We start from the raw sequence: 19,426 nt of genomic DNA on the forward strand, positions 1-19,426 counted from the left end.
GTAATAAAGTTTTTATATGAAGTCTCAGTCTTTCACTTTTTTCTCTTTTAGTTAATTCTTAAAAGTTGTATAAAGTTGTAGTTTTGTATAAAAATTGTATCTACACTCATATAAAATTGTATATACATGGTACTTGTATATTTATTTTATATAGAAGTTGTAAAGATACTGTTATTCAATGTTAAAACTATATATGTAGTGTATACTAAGTTTGGCAGTGTATCATTTGTGTATATTGAGTGTATCCGAGTGTGTTTGTGTATCTGAAGTATATCTTGTATACATTGTGAAATGTACATCTCTCTCTCTCACACACATATAATCTCGTTATCTGTGTAAATTTTTTCTTCTTGAGTTCAATTTTTAAGTAAAATTTTCTCTTTTTCTCTTTTTTTTTTTTGAATTCACCAGCTTTTTAGACTTTTGACCGAATTGTTCTGTTTGTGTAATTGAAAACTTATTTGACTGAAATAGTTTTATAGTTTACATTGCTTTGGACTGAAGATATATTTTTTATTACTGTAAATAAAATTTCTAAGATAAAAAATCACTTGAGATACTTGACATGGGTTTAGAATGCGACTACTGCGATTTTTATTTTACTAGCTATCTATTATAATTAGTTTTTGGCTTCAAATTGCATAATAAATTTGTGGGCTAGAACTTGTCAAAAGTTTCTGCTGAGTGGCTAAAAGTGAAATTGCCTCTTAGGAATTTGCTTAATGTAAGGTTTAAAGCACTGGGCCTGATCAGTGGGCTACTAGACAAACTTAAAATAGGTGTTATGGTGTCCAGGCCTAATATTGACCTCATAACCAAAAGTAAACATGTCATTTCTTTGGGGTGAAATTAAAAAATAGCCAGATTTACAATTGGTAATTAAAAATTAGCCATAGTTTCAAAAGTAATCGAAATTTTAAATACTTTTTCATATAAAAATAAAATCTGAACAAAAATACCTTAAAAATACGGAAAAATTCTAACATAATAAGCTGGAGTTCGATTTTTTATATATATATATGAGATTCTAGCATAATATGCTAGAAATTTATAACGTGCTGGAGTTCCAACATAATATGCTGAAAGTTTATACGCAGAAACTCCATAATGCAACATATTTTGCTGGAACTTTTCGTGTTTCAGCTAAGGTATTTTTGTCCAAATTTTACCTTTGCATTAATAGTGGTTATTTTTCAATGACTTTACAAACGTTAGTTATTTATCAGTTAGCAGTCCTAAAACTGGCTATTGCATGCTATTTTGACATTTCTTTGTCCATCTAATTTTGGGCCTTTAAAAATGTGAGTTACTCGGTAGACACTGAGGTGTGGAGGTATCTTCTTCTTTCTTTTCCTTCATATAAACACGTACATATGCTTTCCTTCTAGTTGATCGTGCTTGACAAGACAAGAAGTGTAAGAAAACATAAAAACGGCTTTTGATACGTAAATAAAATATATATAATATACCAAAAATACCCATAATATATCGTCGAGTCTTTAACTTCAAGAAATCATTATGTCAATTAGTAAATGAGGTTGTCAATAAGAACAACATCAAAATATTAAGACTAAACAGTTTTCAAATGCAAAAAAATGTCGTGCTAATTTAAGGCTGTAATTTTTCATCTATAAATCTTATAGATGGATTTGAACCTCTAGTCTTTGAATAAAAAAAATAAAGCTAAAATTCGAACTACCTAATAATGGTTACTCAGAAGGTACCATTTTCCTGGTTCTACAAGTTCTAGTAGGAAAAGCATATTGGCGTACGTACAAAAACAAATTAATAGCTTATGCCTACTAATGATAACGATTAAATATATTCATTAGATGGATGATAAAGGACATCTAAGTTACTGTGGTGTAGTGGTTATCACGTCAGTCTTACACACTGAAGGTCCCCAGTTCGATCCTGGGCAGCAACAAATGATTATAGTTTTTTGTTCAATAAGCTGGAATCATTTTATGCTAGTAATATGCAGAACGGACAGAAAAAATCTGTCAAAATTTTTATCAATGTGTTTGTCTAGAAATTAGAAATTTTAATTATACAGATTTATTTTGTAGGCAATCAAGCAATCTTCAAATTCTAATTAGTTGGCTCTTGAGGTTTTAAATCTTAAGGTTTGTTATTTGCAGGGACAGGGACGAGAGAACATAGTTCAAAGAAAGGTTGGAGTAAAAGCACGGAAAATAGTTCAGATGTAATTTTGACCACAATATTAGTTATCAATTTAAGTTATATATACTTACAATATAAAACTCAAGATAAGTTAACTAGGTTTAATACGTTCTTATCCTATTTTTTACATTTAACATATGAAGGTAAAAGTAAGAATTTTATTGTGTTTAATTTAGAGAATTTTATTGTGTTTAATTTAGAGTAGGTTCACAAGTGTTGAAATTGACTCAATAGCACCAAATTCAAGGATATGACTCCTAGTGGAGGTGAAAATATCTCTCTACACTCCTTCTCACTCTACGCGACCCCACCCCCACCCCATCTCTCTATGTTTCTAGTGGTCTCTGACGACCGGCCGTCGACTAACAGCGGCGCCGACGACCACCCCCAGTAGGTAAGCCCCATCCCTCCCTCATCTCTTTCGCCTCTCACCCTCCCCCCTCTTCCTTCTCCTCTCCTCCCCACCCCCAAACCTAACTGTAGCGGTCATCTCCGACAACCGCTGACTCGCCGTCAAACCTATTTCCGGCTACCCTTTTCTTGTTCCCTTCGACCCCCTCTCCCCCCTGTTCTCCCTCTTCTTCTTGCAAGCTCGTCCCCCCTCCCCCTCTTCCTGTTGTTTCCTCTTTCTTTTTCCTTTTTCCCTTTTCTTTCCCTTTCCTTTCCCTGCTTTCTCTCTTCCTTTTCCCTTTTTTGCCACTGTTGAGGCTTCACCAGTGGTAGCGGTAACAACCCCCTCCCCTTTCCCCTTATTTTTATTTCGCGGTATTTCATGTCTTATAGGTAAAATTTCAATGGTATTGGAGACGAGCGGGAAGCGCGCGCACAAGCATAGGAGAGCAGCCAGGGCGTGTGTTAGCAAGGGGCAGTGGTAAGTTGGATGCGAACATGCCAGGTGCCGCAGCATCGTCGAGTACACCAAGACAATTACAGGTTCTATTCTCGGGAGTTGGTACCTCCTGCTCTCCTGTTCTCTTCTTGGTGTTAGCTAAACTGTTGTCATTTTAGTCGTATTAGTTTAATCATACTACTAGCGTGCCCATATTTTCAACTTGTTTTCTTCTAGTTTGGTTCGTCGCATATTGTGTGCTAGTGATTCTTACTTAGTCTGTTATAGGTATAGTGGTTGTAGTCTAGGATGGTAGAGTATGGTCATGTCCTCGGGATGGCCAGGGGTTGAGGCGAGGGGTGGGGGTAGGACGGGAGGTAAGGGGAACAAGGGAGCCTATAGACTGATGATTGGGTCAAGGAACATAAGAACATGGGCAGGTAAGTCTATAGAGTTGGCAATGATACTCGAGAGGAGGAAGGTAAATATAGCGTGTATCCAGGAGACTAGGTGGGTAGGATCTAGGGCGAGGGATGTGGATGAGTATAAGTTGTGGTACTCTGGAGTCCTGAAGGGCAAGAATGGAGTGGGTATTTTGGTATATAGGGATCTTAGAGAGTCTGTGGTGGAGGTTAGGTGTGTGAATGATAGATTAACAACTATTAAGTTGATGGTTGGTGAGTGTATCCTAAATGTCGTTAACGCTTATGCGCCGCAAACAGGCTTGGATGGTGAGGTTAAAAGGAGCTTCTGGGAGGGGTTGGATGAGATTGTGCGTAATATTCCGCCTGCCGAGAGCTTATTTATTGGAGGGGAAGGAGGGGAATTTGATGAGCATATTGGGTCATCTGCGGGTAGCTGTAGTGAGGTGCATGGCAGCTTCGATTTTGGGGATCGGATCGGAGGAGGTACCTCGTTGCTTGATTTCGCTAAGGCATTTGAGCTGGTGATTGCGAACTAGAGTTTTTCGAAGAGGGAGGAGCATTTGGTTACTTTCCAAAGCACGGTATCGAAGACTCAGATTGACTATATCCTTCTCATGAGATGTGATAGAGGGTTGTGCAAGGATTTCAAGGTTATCCCGGATGAGACCCTCGCGGCGCAACATAGGTTCTTAGTGATAGACGTCGATATTATGATAAGGAGGAAGAAGAGGTCTGTACGAGGACATCCGAGGATCAGGTGGGGTGCCTTGACTAAGGATAAAGCTCAAGATCTTGAAGGGAGGTTATCGGCTATGGTTGACGACGACAGACTGTATAAGGAAGGCGTCAAGAGAGGTGTTTGGGGTCTTGTCGGGCTACTCTAGTGGTCATAAAGGCGACTGGTGGTGGAATGAAGTGGTCCAAGATAAAATGAAAGCGAAGAAGATGGCGTACCTGAAGTTAGTAGGGAGCACTGGCAAGGAGGAGAAGAGAGCGAATAGTGAGAGGCATGAGGTAGCTAGGAAAGAAGCGAAGCTGGCGGTCATAGAGGCTAAGACTGCGGCTTTTGCTCGTATGTACGAGGAACTAGGGACCAAAAGGGGAAGGGAGAAGTTATTCCGACTGGCCAAAGCGAGAAAGAGGAAGGCTCGGGATCGGGACCAAGTGAGGTGCATCAAAGACAATGACGGTAGAGTTTTGATGGGGGAGGACCTCTTTCATAAACTTCTAAATGAATAAGGGAATTGGGATTTTGTGCTAGGTAAATTGGGGCATTTCGAGAGTCTCCATGACATTAGGTATTGTTGGCGCATCAAGGTTGGGGAGGTCGTGGAGTCTATACATAAGATGAGTATGGGCAGAGCTACCAGACCAGACGAAATTTCGGTAGAATTTTGGAGGTGTGTAGGTAGAGTAGGATTGGACTGGATGACTGGACTGTTTAATGTTATTTTCAAGACGAAGAGAATGCTAGAGGAGTGCAAGTAGAGTACGGTGGTTCCATTGTACAAGAACTAAGGTGATATCGAGAGTTGTAACAACTATAGGGGTATGAAATTACTGAGTCATACCATGAAAGTTTGGGAGATGGTGGTAGACGTGAGGGTGGGGAGGACGATGTCTATTTCAGACAACCAGTTCGGGTTCATACCGAGGTGTTCTACCACGGAAGCTATCCACCTTATTAGGAGGTTGGTAGAACAGTACAGGGATAGGAAGAAGGATCTGCACATGGTGTTTATCGAACTGGAGAAAGCGTATGACAAGGTTCCTAGAGAGATTCTATGGAGATGCCTAGAGGCAAAAGGTGTGATGGCTGCATATATTAGGGTGATTAAGGACATGTATGATGGAACAAAGATTCTGGTTAAGACAGTGGGAGGCGGAGAGTAGCATAAAAAATTATTTTCCTAAAAATTATTTTCTATTCTCTAACCAAACACTAGAAAATGTTTCCCGAAAAAAGATTTTCACTCATCAACCAAACAAGAGAAAATAAGCGATAAAACCATTCATTTTCCAAGAAAACATTTTCCTTCTTACCAAACGCACCTTAAATCTCTTGACATAAACCATCACTTTTTTGTTAGTCTGAATCCGAAGTGCTGGAATTGCATAAGCTTTCGTTTGTTTATTTATGACACAAAACTGGGATTTTTTTTCTTCTTCTTTTTGTTTTGTTTATGTAGTCAAAATTTCGAATTGGTCAAGTTCCTAATTTTATTATTTAAGCCGTAATATGCCTGTTCTTTTAATTTCCTAGACAAAGAAGTGCTTCTCGAGCATCGTTTTTTCCAAAATTTGGTTGAAAATGTCAATTATTAATATATACGGTGAACTCAAGTAAGTGCTTCCCAAATATGAGATTAAATAATTAATTTAAATCGTGATCAACCAAGTAAACTATGTCCAGAAGCTCTTGTTTCCATTATGAATTTTCTCTTTATTTTGTACAATTATTTAATTTACGTTTCTTCATAATGTATTTAACCTAAAAGTAGAATTCTAGTCAAGTTTCTAGCTATGCTCCCGGGTATTTCAATGGCATTGGTTATTAACTGCAACAAGAAAATGTATAAAAAAGAAGCTTCAAAGCATATGAGATACTATATGATTAACTCATAGTTACCGATTCAACACCTGAACCTCATAAAGTAAAAAATATATATTAGGGAATTGTTTTGTGTTATCATAACTAGTATTAGAACCCGCGCGATACTCTAATACCATGTTGTCACGACCCAAAATCCATAAAGGTCGTGATGGCACCGGACACCACTGTCAGGCAAGCCAACAATAAATACTTAATTGGGTTCTCATTTTGTTACTTTTGAAAACATATTTTTCTTGAATTTAAATAGTAAAGAATGAGGATTTACAGAGTAAATAATAATACTTTTAACAAATTCAATACATAACAACCCATAACCATCCCAAAACCCGTTGTCACAAGTGCATGAGCATTAACTAGGAATATAAAATAAAATACAACAACTGTTCGGAATACAAATTGGACAGAAAAATATATGTACTCTGAAGAAGACTCTGCTGGCTGCGGATCATAGTATAGAATGCAGCTCACCTAAGTCTCTGCCATAACTGCGCCTCTGCGCCCACAAGGCCACAAACACATATATGTACCTCCAAAAAAATGTGCAGCAAGTGTAGTATGAGTACGTAAATCAATGCGTACCCAGTAAGTATCCCGCCTAACCTCGAAGAAGTAGTGACGAGGGATCGACTTCGACACTTACTATGGGCTATAAATAGGATATCAATGATATTATTAAGTATGAATTATATAAAACGGTTGCAAGCACAATATTTTGAAGTAAGTAAGCAGTTCTTTTATAATTAAGAAATCTTCAAATTTATTTTCCATTATTTAACAATTTATCTCAGGCCAAGGAGGCAATATCATTTATTGTAAATTCCAATGCAATCAATTCAATCATGCGCAAATCATGTCGAGGTCATACAACCCGCTCCAACATAAATATTTAAATTGTGCACTGTCGAGGGTCGAACGGCGCGAACCATAGATGCATCTATTTAATCTGTCGAGTCGTTCGGCCCGCTGCACAAAAGATAAACACATTCAACAGTCAATCAAGAATTCTTTAAGGAGCAATTATCCAAGGAAATGTCAATTCTCATTTAACGGTCAAGAAAAATGATGTTTAACCTTTTAAAAATTTATTTACCAAGTTCAATATGATTTAAGCAATTTAAATTAACAATAAGGTTGCAAATATTGCTAGTATAGCATGATTTAGGTCCTAGAATACCCAGAGTTGGCATAATAGTAGCTACGCACGGACTCTCGTCACCTCGTGCGTACGTATCCCCCACAAATAGAAGCACATATCGTATTATTTCACCTATGAGGTTATTTTCCTCTTACAAGGTTAGAAAGGAGATTTACCTCGCTCCGGTATTCCTCGGCTCCCAAGGCCTTCCGACAACTCAAACCGACACCCAACGCTCCGAAACTAGTCAAACATTGAGAAATTCCATAAATATATACTCAAATACTCATTATAATCCTATTTACAACAATTCCCAACTCCGTTCGAAAAGTCGATAAAAGCCACCCTTGGGCTCCCATGCCCGGATTCCAAAAACTTTCAAAGATAAACTTTACCCATAACCCCACGAACTCAAATATATAATTTATTTCCAATTAAATGCCCAAATTCATGGTCAAAATCCAAAAATACCAAATTCTAGGTTTTCTACCAAAACCCCCATAATTTCTACTAATTTTCATTTAAATCCTCATAGAATCCATGTATTTAACTTATAATAAGTAGGAATCACTTACCTTGTGTTTCTTGATGAAAATCTCTCTTTGGAGCTCTCCAATATCGCCCCAACCAAGTGAGAATTGAGAGAAGAAGAGCCAAATCTCGCTCTGAAAACCATTCTTCCCAGCGCCATTTCCGCACCTGCGAAACAGTAGCCGCACCCGCGGCTTCGCAGGTGCGAGACCCCTTCCGCTTCTGCGCCTTCTTCCGCTACTGCACTCAACCCTTCGCTTCTGCGCTTGTGCAGATGCGGCCAAAACTCCGCACCTGCGCGACCTGCTCCTCTTCTGCGGCTCCTATATCGCTTCTGTGCCCTCCGCACCTGCGGCCAAAACCTCGCAGGTGTGGTTACACCAGATGACAACAACCCTCAGCCCTTCTTCCAAGTCCCAACCCGATCCGTTTACCATTCGGATTCCACCCTCGGGACCTCAACCAATTATACCAACACGTCCCAAAACACATTACGAACTCAGTCGAGCCTTCAAATCACATCAAATAACATCGAAACTACGAATCACCCTCCAATTCAAACCTAATGAACTTTGAAGCTTCAAACTTCTACCTTCGATGCCGAACGACGTGCTGGAGTTCAAAACGAACGGTCATGTCATTACATTCTCTCCCACTTAAACATACGTTCGGGTTCGAACGTGCTAAGAACTGCTCTAGAGTTATCCAAAATCATTGTTTAATACCTCGTGCACCTACCCGTGCTACTACATCTCAGTTGAGCACATTAGCTCGAGCAAACCCGAAAATCCTCCCTTTTATCTAGTCAAATAAGCCTTAGAGCCAAATTCCAATTTCTGAAATCCTCTACCAGGTCTGTTTCCAACATACAAACACCGTATCCATCACTACACGATGCACCAATACATGATTGCATACCTTTACTGAATTCATACCATGCACCGTGTAACTCACATGACCATAATAACATCATCTGACAAGGATAGTCGAAATCCCACGAATCTGATTCCCACACGCACGTCATGAAGCATATAAGTCCCGTTTCAGCTCTCGCAATACTGCCACAACAGAAAGTATGTGTAGAAATTCATAACCAACTTTCGAGTAGACAATTCATTAAGTCCCTCATCCTGACAAGGACCATTACCCCATTATGAATCAAATGACGATATTTGCTCTTTTTTGTTAACATGCCTCATATAATCCGATCGCACTGATTCCAGGTCCAATAATCTCATCTCACCCAGTATAAGTTGTTCCGGCAATAAGCCACCACAAATACTACCAAAGGTCTCATATGATGCCACCATGTGCTAACAAGCCACAAACTCGCATGTGATACATAAGGAAAAAATGAACTCCGGAAAGAACTGCTCAACGCACGTGGCTAATTAAACAACCGAAAAGATGTTATGAACCTTCCTCAGAAAATGAGAAGCAAAACACACAAAAATAGGTAGACGAAACTGTACTCAACATCACACTGTTGTGGCGTGCATCCCGATCCACACATGATACCGTTGCGGCATGCAACCCGATCCAACCATGATACCCGTGGTGGCGTGCCCCCCGATCCTACCATATATCCTATAAGGAAATACTTTACTGAGCTAAAATGCTCATAACTACAAAATACCCGATTATCGACCACAAGCACGCCAAGTGTATAATACCATCCCTGGGGAGACAGATAGAGCCATACGCTACAAAACTCAAGCACGACTAAGGTGCGATATATGATCTGCATCTCGAGAGCCATCCTACTCACATAACACCATTTCTACACAGAACATCAAGACATATGCAATTAATCAAGTCATTTCACAACCCACACGGCACAATATAGTATTACATGAAATAGCCGACGATGAAATAACATCCAACGTCCGAATACTCCTCCATAAGGAACGCTATGTTGAGATGAACACATCCGGCCTGAGATAGAGCCCACATTCATATTTTAGATCCATCCACAGACCTCAAGCCGATTCTGATCGTACCGCACTGGGATAATAACCTTTCAAGGATCCACAATAACCCCTGACACACAAGAATAGCCATCAAATCCAGAACACACTTCCACAGTCCACAACCAAACGAACCGAGCGCCCTTCAGGCATAAATTCTCACATTAGCGATAGTACCAAAAATCTCCACACTTAGTTTTAAATCTTCAATCAATCAAGTGATTACATGTCACACTTATACAATCTTCCCGTGGGACACACTCCCACGACCTTCCGCACCAGACAACAAGTCTGCACATCCATGCCACCGGCCACACAAACGCTGTAAAGCAATAAAGAATCCGTAATCAGTACGCAAAGCCTCCCATACAAGATATCGATCTCAGGTGACACCAAAGACAATACCAGCTGACTCTAACCATCTGAGTCTTTTCTCGCTCATCCGAGCTCGTGATATTCCTGCCAACACAAAATGGAAACCTTGATCCTCAACTTCCGATTACCATGCTACCTCCTGCACCTAATCATGCCAATACACAAATGTACAAGAATTTCATCATAACTCTTGAACCACTAATAGGGTACACACTTCATCATATAGAAACCTTTCGCTTAACTCATTCCAGTAGAACCATAGCGACACACGACTGAATTCCCATAACCGAAGAAAATACAAACCTCAAGTCATGGTCTAAACCACCATAACTCTTCCGGAAATCCCTTTACACCACAAAGCCATACGAATCGAATACCTCCCAAATCAACCAAGTTGTGGTGGTGCTCAAGCCCAAGTGTACAACCACAAACCACATGCATAACTTCACGCTGGAGAAACTGATCACTACCATAACCATATTAATTCAACCATTACCAACTGAGCCACTTCTTCTACTTTACTCGGGACTTGCCCTAGAAATAATAATAGCTCCATTCAAAACATCATGAACCCAAATCCACACTTATCCGGAGTGACATTATTTCACGAGACCATGTTGTCTCAAAACCCACGAACCATCACATATTTTCCTTGTGCGCATATTCACATCTTCAATGGGTACACTTATTATAATAAATTCCCTATGATTCCGAAGTTATTTTCTCCCATTCTTGCACTGCTACACTGCATACCGAAGATAACATAGAACACTCCAAGCCCCTTTTATAATCCACTGCAACAACTCAATACTTAACCATACTAAGGACTCGAAATCCTTAGGCACCACACTTTAACTTTTGAATCCACTAGGACCGTTGTTGAGAGTCACCCACTCTAACTTGGTCCCGAATATAATCAAACTCCAAGGCTCCACTAGCACATGAACGCCCTCTCAAGAAGCACCCGGCTGAATCACTTCCTTGTAAATCACCTTTACACGAAGCATAAATCCTAAATCTTCCCAAAGCCTGAACATGAGTCAATAAGGCCAAATATAGCACACATTCCTCAATCCTTTGCTCAAATTACCGCTGGAATTCTGTTTCCTTAGTCTTAATAACCCACTAATATGCCGATAACCAGAAATCTCATAAGTATACAATCATGCAATCCCATCGTAGGCGGTGAGGGATCTCCCACTTAGCTTGAAGCTACCATTGCATATCCCCCATTGATATGATCTTGCAAAATCAACCTGCCAATTTGCCTCAAAATCTTCGTATTAACCATTTCATGAACACTATGAATCATTAGCCACATTTTCATATTCAACCTCTCACTGGATAGCCAATAGAATTCTTCGTAGAAGCTTCGTCATCCACGCGACCGCTAACCTGCTCAAGGGAGATAACCTACCTGTAAAAATTACATGTTGACATCTTCCAACGTCGCTGCACTGGGTACACTTACTACATAATCAGTAACCCATCCTGAGCCCGTGCTCATTCACCAGCTGTACAAGTCCATTCACTTCTCATGGACAACAACTAAAAGGTGCGACAATACATTCCCATCCATAGTCATGTTGTATTCTTCCTATCAGGCAACTCTTTCCCGTCGTATCCACTGTCCCCCGTATAATAGCCAATATTCCAAATTAAGTCCGTAGACCTAGTCACTGTCCACCATGAAATCCCTCTAAACTTTTCCCAAGGCGTGTAGCTATCCTACCACAGAACCCATCCGATACTCTGCCACTCTCCCACTTTGGTCAAACACTCTCCCACTTTGGTCAAACCCTCTCCTTTAAGCAACTACCGGACTTCTGTTTCTCACACTTGGCCTTCTAGAAATTTAACCACCGCAAGACACCTCCCACATGTTCTTCCTCATCCTTCGCTTCCCAGTTGTTTCCTTAAATCAAAATCTACCTCTGTAGCACTTGAACCAATCGATCGCTACCAACTTCAACCTTTCTGAAGATCATCTTCCTTGAGCCCTCAACACCCGTATCACCGATTAAGTCCTGAATCACCGCACATTGCGATCTCTGACAGCCGCTTCCCCGACACTATTTCACAATACCTTGCCCCGAAAGCAAATTGATGAAGACCATAACATCGGCGAACTTAACACATTCAATCCAGGGCGACGACCACACATCACAGATGAAAATTCCACCATGCTCGAAATACCAAGTCTCGTTATTCCGTCAACCCAAACCTGAACATTCATAGTCTGATTGCCTTTCCTTCGCCGTAAATAAAATGCTGGATCTCTGAATCATGCACCGAGTAAACCTCCTTCCAATTCATTCACTGCTTCGATGCATAGACAAGCATCCTACCATTACAGAAATACGGTGCGATAACAACGCATGAATCGTCATAACAATCAATGTCAAACCTCAAAACCTTAGGTAATACTGATACTGAGATGCAACGATAGAACGGCCTTCCGCAAGGCGACGACAATAGCTCAATCAAATACGCAGGTAGAAACATCCTGCACCACATCTGTAGTACCAAATAAAATTTCTCGATTCCCAATTTATAACAAGCGCTTCACGTCGCATAAGACTGAATAAGAAGGGAATAAAGGCATAAACCTCAAAGGAATCGAACCGCACGATGAGGAATCAAGAAGGGAAGTGCTCCTAACAGTCCTCTCGACTCTCGAAGAAAAGTACAGACGTCTCTGTACCGATCCGCAAGACTCTACTAGACTCGCTCATGACTCGTGATACCTAAGTAAACCTAGTGCTTTGATACCATGTTGTCACGACCCAAAATCCATAAAGGTCGTGATGGCGCCGGACACCACTGTCAGGAAAGACAACAATAAATACTTAATTGGGTTCTCATTTGGTTACTTTTGAAATCATATTTTCCTTGAATTTAAATAGTAAAGAATGGGGATTTACAGAGTAAATAATAATACTTTTAACAAATTCAATACAGAACAACCCATAATCATCCCAAAGCCCGGTGTCACAAGTGCATGAGCATTAACTAGGAATATAAAATAAAATACAATAACTGTCCGGAATACAAATTGGACAGGAAAAATGTAAGTACTTTGAAGGAGACTCTGCTGGCTGTGGATCATAATATAGAATGCAGCTCACCTAAGTCCCCGTAATAACTGCGCCTCTGCGCCCACAAGGCCACTAAACATATATGTACCTGCACAAAAATGTGCAGCAAGTGTAGTATGAGTACGTAAATCAACGCGTACCCAATAAGTATCCCCCCTAACCTTGAAGAAGTAGTGACGAGGGGTCGACTTCGACACTTACTATGGGCTATAAATAGAATATCAATGATATAATTAAGTATGAATTATATAAAACGGTTGCAAGCACAATATTTTGAAGTAAGTAAGCAGTTCTTTTATAATTAAAAAATCTCCAAATTTATTTCCCATTATTTAACAATTTATCTCAGGCCAAGGAGACAATATCATTTATTGTAAATTCCAACGCAATCAATTCAATCATGCGCAAATCATGTTGAGGTCGTACGACCCGCTCCAATATAAATATTTAAATTGTGCACTGTCGAGGGTCGAATGGCGCGAACCATAGATGCATCTATTTAATCTGTCGAGGCGTTCGGCCCGCTCCACAAAAGATAAACACATTCAACAGTCAATCAAGAAGTTTTTAAGGAGCAATTATCCAAGGAAATGTCAATTCTCATTTAACGGTCAAGAAAAATGAAGTTTAACCTTTTAAAAATTTATTTACCAAGTTTAATATGATTTAAGCAATTTAAATTAACAATAAGGTTGCAAATATCGCAAGTATAACATGATTTGGGTCCTAGAATACACGGAGTTAGCATAATAGTAGCTACGCACGGACTCTCGTCACCTCTGCGTACGTAGCCCCCATAAATAGAAGCACATATCGTATTATTTCACCTATGAAGTTATTTCCCTCTTACAAGGTTAGAAAGGAGACTTACCTCGCTCCGGAATTCCATAAGCGGCTCCCAAGGTCTTCCGACAATTTAAACTTACGCCCAACCCTCCGAAACTAGTCAAAAATTGAGAAATTCCATAAATATATATTCAAATACTCATTATAATCCTATTTACAACAATTCCCAACTCCGTTCGAAAAGTCGATAAAAATCACCTTCGGGCCCACGTGCCCGGATTTCGAAAATTTTCGAAGACAAACTTTACCCATAACCTCACGAACTCAAATATATAATTTATTTCCAGTTAAATGCCAAAATTCGTGGTCAAAATCCAAAAATATCAAATTCTAGGTTTTCTACTAAAACCCCACAATTTCTACTAATTTTCATTTAAATCCTCAAAGAATCCATGTATTTAACTTATAATAAGTGGGAATCACTTACCTTGTGTTGCTTGATGAAAATCTCCCTTTGGAGCTCTCCAATATCCCCCCAACCAAGTGAGAAATGAGAGAAGAATAGCCAAATCTCGCTCTTAAACCATTCTGCCCAGCGCCATTTCTGCACCTGCGGAAGAATAGTCGCACCCGCGGCTTCGCAGGTGCGAGACCCCTTCCGCTTCTGCGCCTTCTTCCGCTACTGCACTCAACCCTTCGCTTCTGCGCTTGTGCAGATGTGGCCAAAACTCTGCACCTACGCGACTTGCTCCGCTTCTGCGGCTCCTATGTCGCGTTTGCGCCCTCCGCACCTGCGGCCAAAACCTCGCAGGTGCGGTTACACCAGATGACAACAGCCCTCAGCCCTTCTTCCAAGTCCCAACTCGATCCGTTTACCATCCGGATTCCACCCGATGCCCTCGGGACCTCAACCAATTATACCAACCCGTCCCAAAACATATTACGAACTTAGTCTAGCCTTCAAATCACATCAAACAAAATCGAAACTACGAATCACCCTCCAATTCAAACTAATGTACTTTGAAGCTTTAAACTTCCACCTTCGATGCCGAAACCTATCAAATTACGTCGGATTGATCTCAAATTTTGTACACAAGTCATAATTGACATAACAGACCTATTCCAACTTTCGGAATCGGAATCCGACCCCAATATCAAAAAGTCCACTATCCGTAAAACTCTCCAAAAACCTTCTAATTTCTAACTTTCGCCAAATGACCTCGAAATTACCTACGGACCTCCAAATCCACTTCCGGACGTGCTCCCAATACCAGAATTATCATACGGAGCTATTCCCAGACTCAGAATCCCAAACGGACATCGATAGCATTGAAATGCACTCCAATCCAAATTTACGAAATCCTTCCAAAATTCTAACTTCCACAATAGGCGCCGAAACGCTCCCGGGTCATCCAAAACCCGCCCCGGACATAGGCTCAAGTCCAAAATCGTCATACGAACTTGTTGGAACCTTTCAATATCCATTCCGAGGTCGTTTACTCAAAAAATCAAACTCTAGTCAATTCTTCCAACTTAAGGCTTCCGAAATTAGAATTTTCTTTCCAAATCAAATCCTGAAGTAAAACTACTCAAACCCTCAAACTGTTGAACGACGCGCTGGAGCTCAAAATGACCGGTCGGGTCGTTACAGTATTAAAGAATACTAATCATATTAAAATATGATCTCTATTATTTGAGCATATTAGATCACTTTGAAAAATAAAAATTCAACTTCTATTTTGATTTTTAATATAATATATGTAATAAAAAAATCAATATAAAATTAAATGAAGCAGATCATAATCGAACAATACTTCTATTTCTTATTTTTCTTTATTATATTATCCACCATTTTGTATTATTGTAATATATATATATATATATATATATATATATTTATATTTCTATTTCTATTTTTAAATTTTTAAAGTTAATCAGTAATATTTTTGAGTATTATCTACTTACTTCATTTTTAATTAATTCAAAGTATAAATATCCTCATATTATCTCTATCTTCCTATTTATACGTTTTTTAAATCTACCGTGATATTTTAATTAGTTTTTCACATCTAACATTTTTACCTATAATCAAAATAATATTATATCTAATTTGTGATATTGAATTTGTGGAAATAAATAATACAAAAGTTCTTTTATTATTTTATTATAACATTTACTAATATTTTTAATAATTTTTATTTTTGTATTACGTGTCAGAACCAATTAAATTCTTTTTCTCTTTTAATTCAATACATGAAAAGGAGAAAATCATTTTCATCCCCCAACTTCATCTTAAAAATCAAACTCCTCATCCAACATTAAACAATAGATATTCTGCTATAAAAGGGAAAGATTAGAGAAAATTTATGAAAGAACGCTACTTCACGTATCTTTACTTTACTCACCAATCATAGTCAACACTAAAATAAATAAAAATATATATCGTAAAGACTAATTGATAAATAAACGTGTAATTTTTCTCATGAACAACGCAATGCTTAAATTTGTATGCAAAGCCTTTCTACCTTTTATTTTTTGTAATACTTCGATTTCTCATCTTTAGTTACGTCTAAAAGTGATACGTGCACTTATCAAGGGACAACTATTGAATGACTAAGCAATTTCGGAGATGAAATTATAATTCTTAATATAAATTGTAGTCTCACTCATGGATCATATACACCTATCCCGTAACTCTCTTGGAATGGATCTTGATCACAATATTATTTGACCATATATGTCGTTTGATTGTTAATCAATTATTCACTTCAATGTATTAAACGTGAAGCTTAAAATATGAATTAATTTTTTCATATTATTATTTGTCTTCAAAATCTAAACAAATTAAAAATAATAAATGAGATAAATAATGTGCATATTTAATTACCTTTAGATCTAATGCACGCATAATCTTAATTTTCTTTTATTTTTGTATTACGTGTCAGAACCAATTAAATTCTTTTTCTCTTTTAATTCAATACATGAAAAGGAGAAAATCATTTTCATCCCCCAACTTCATCTTAAAAATCAAACTCCTCATCCAACATTAAACAATAGATATTCTGCTATAAAAGGGAAAGATTAGAGAAAATTTATGAAAGAACGCTACTTCACGGATCTTTACTTTACTCACCAATCATAGTCAACACTAAAATAAATAAAAATATATATCGTAAAGACTAATTGATAAATAAACGTGTAATTTTTCTCATGAACAACGCAATGCTTAAATTTGTATGCAAAGCCTTTCTACCTTTTATTTTTTGTAATACTTCGATTTCTCATCTTTAGTTACGTCTAAAAGTGATACGTGCACTTATCAAGGGACAACTATTGAATGACTAAGCAATTTCGGAGATGAAATTATAATTCTTAATATAAATTGTAGTCTCACTCATGGATCATATACACCTATCCCGTAACTCTCTTGGAATGGATCTTGATCACAATATTATTTGACCATATATGTCGTTTGATTGTTAATCAATTATTCACTTCAATGTATTAAACGTGAAGCTTAAAATATGAATTAATTTTTTCATATTATTATTTGTCTTCAAAATCTAAACAAATTAAAAATAATAAATGAGGTAAATAATGTGCATATTTAATTACCTTTAGATCTAATGCACGCATAATCTTAATTTTCTTATGTGCAATACTTATTATAATTTTCAAATTACAATACGAATATACTAAAATGTTACCTTTGATTTCAAATAATTTACTAAAATATCATACATGTACCACCAGATTATTTCATTCAAAATTTAGACTCGTATATCTATATATTTTCATATAATAAGTTTTCAATGATATTTACCTTCCCAGTCGAATTTTAGTTTTCTATCTTTCAATTTAATTTAAACTATAATAATTGGTTAAGAAATATCATTGAGTTTGAATTGCTCTTTAATTACGATATTGGTAAGGTTTAAAAGCCTGCTAAGCGCTAAATATGGATAAATATAATTAGCTTTTAAACCAAAATTTAAACTTTATTTTCTTATTAAGAAATTAATATATCAAGTATGAAATCTGATAAAAATCATGAATATTTTTTGGCATATAATATTATCTTTTATATGGTAATATATTTGAATTGCAATATTCTTATTTCCATATAAGGATAATATTATATGAATATTCTTTGTCATATAATATTATCTCTTTATGATAATTTTTGTGTCACGACCCAAAATTCACTAGTGGTCGTGATGTTGCCTAACACCGCCGTCAAGCAAGCTAACAATGATTAGTCAATTTAACTACTCATTCTAGTACCTTAAAATGATAACTTTTATTAATGAAATGGTGTGAAATAGAATTTACACGAAATACAATAGTGAACAACCCGTAGGAATCCCCAAAACCCGGTGTCACGAGTACGTGAGCATTTTCTAAGGAACATAATAATAATAATAATAGAACATATGTCCCCAATGTATCACTACTTAATATCTAAGAACATGCCTTGTGCGTACGTAGCACCCACAACTAATTGCACATAACCATAAATATCACCTAGGGGTGGTTTTTCCCTCACAAGGTTAGACAGAAGACTTATCTCGCTTCGAAGTTTCATAACCGACTCCAAGGCCTCCCTAACACCTCAAACCAATGCCCGTCGATCCAAAACTATTCAAACGATGTGCAAACCAATCAAAATATATTCGAATACACATAATTAATCAATTTAAACAGTTCCCAACTCCGTTAGAAAAGTCGATAAAACCAACCCTCGGGCCCACGTGCCCAGATTTCAAAATATTTTGAAGATAAACTTTACCCATAACATTACGAACTCAAATATATGATTTATTCCCAATTCCATGTCCAATTTCGTGGTAAAAATCCAAAAATATCAAATTTCAGGTTTTCTTTTTTCAAATCCATGTGTAATTCATGTATTTAACTAAAAATGTGAAGGAATCACTTACCTAGTGACGGGTGACGAAGAAGCTCCTCCAAAATTTCCCGAAGCTCGGCTCCCATGAATGATTTGAGATAAAATGAGTAAAAACCCTTTTTTTTTTGCAAACTTATACACTGCCCAAGAGGCCTTCATTGTGAACGCGACACTGCCCTCGTGTTTGCGAGCTCAACAATCTCAGGTCCCAAACTCTTCTTTCGTGAACGCAAGGTTGGACTCGCAAACGTGATCCTTCACCAGGCTGCTCTAATGCGAACGCGCCCTCCCCATCACGGACGCAAAGACCAATCTCCCCCAGGCCGACTTTCCCTTTCGCGAGGGTATGCAATTCACCAATCGTGGACGCGTAGCTTTGCTCCTCGAACCTTCGCGAACACGTTATTTCAGTCGCGAATGCGAAGCACAAATATCCAACAGCCAAAAATCCTTCCCCGCGAACGCGATTCCTCCTACGCATTCGCGATGAACAACACCAGAACCAGTAAGAGCAGCAGCAACAAAATATGGAGAAATGGTCTGAAATCACTCCGAATCACACCCGAGGCCCCC

At 38.2% G+C, this 19,426-nt stretch overlaps 1 protein-coding gene and 1 non-coding gene across 2 annotated transcripts; both read left to right on the forward strand.

The window, feature by feature from the left end:
- The first annotated feature begins 1,854 nt into the window (after positions 1-1,854).
- Positions 1,855-1,927, forward strand: TRNAV-UAC (transfer RNA valine (anticodon UAC)). The gene has a single exon. It is a non-coding gene; the product is annotated as a tRNA-Val (tRNA).
- Positions 1,928-3,473: 1,546 nt separating this feature from the next.
- On the forward strand, positions 3,474-4,322 carry LOC104107314 (uncharacterized). Its single transcript, XM_009616078.2, has 2 exons — positions 3,474-3,881; positions 3,975-4,322. Exons 1-2 carry the CDS (start codon positions 3,474-3,476, stop codon positions 4,320-4,322), a joined length of 756 nt encoding a protein of 251 aa, XP_009614373.2.
- Positions 4,323-19,426: the final 15,104 nt, after the last annotated feature.

This window comes from Nicotiana tomentosiformis, chromosome 11 (assembly GCF_000390325.3).
Source record: "Nicotiana tomentosiformis chromosome 11, ASM39032v3, whole genome shotgun sequence".
Lineage (NCBI taxonomy): Eukaryota > Viridiplantae > Streptophyta > Magnoliopsida > Solanales > Solanaceae > Nicotiana > Nicotiana tomentosiformis.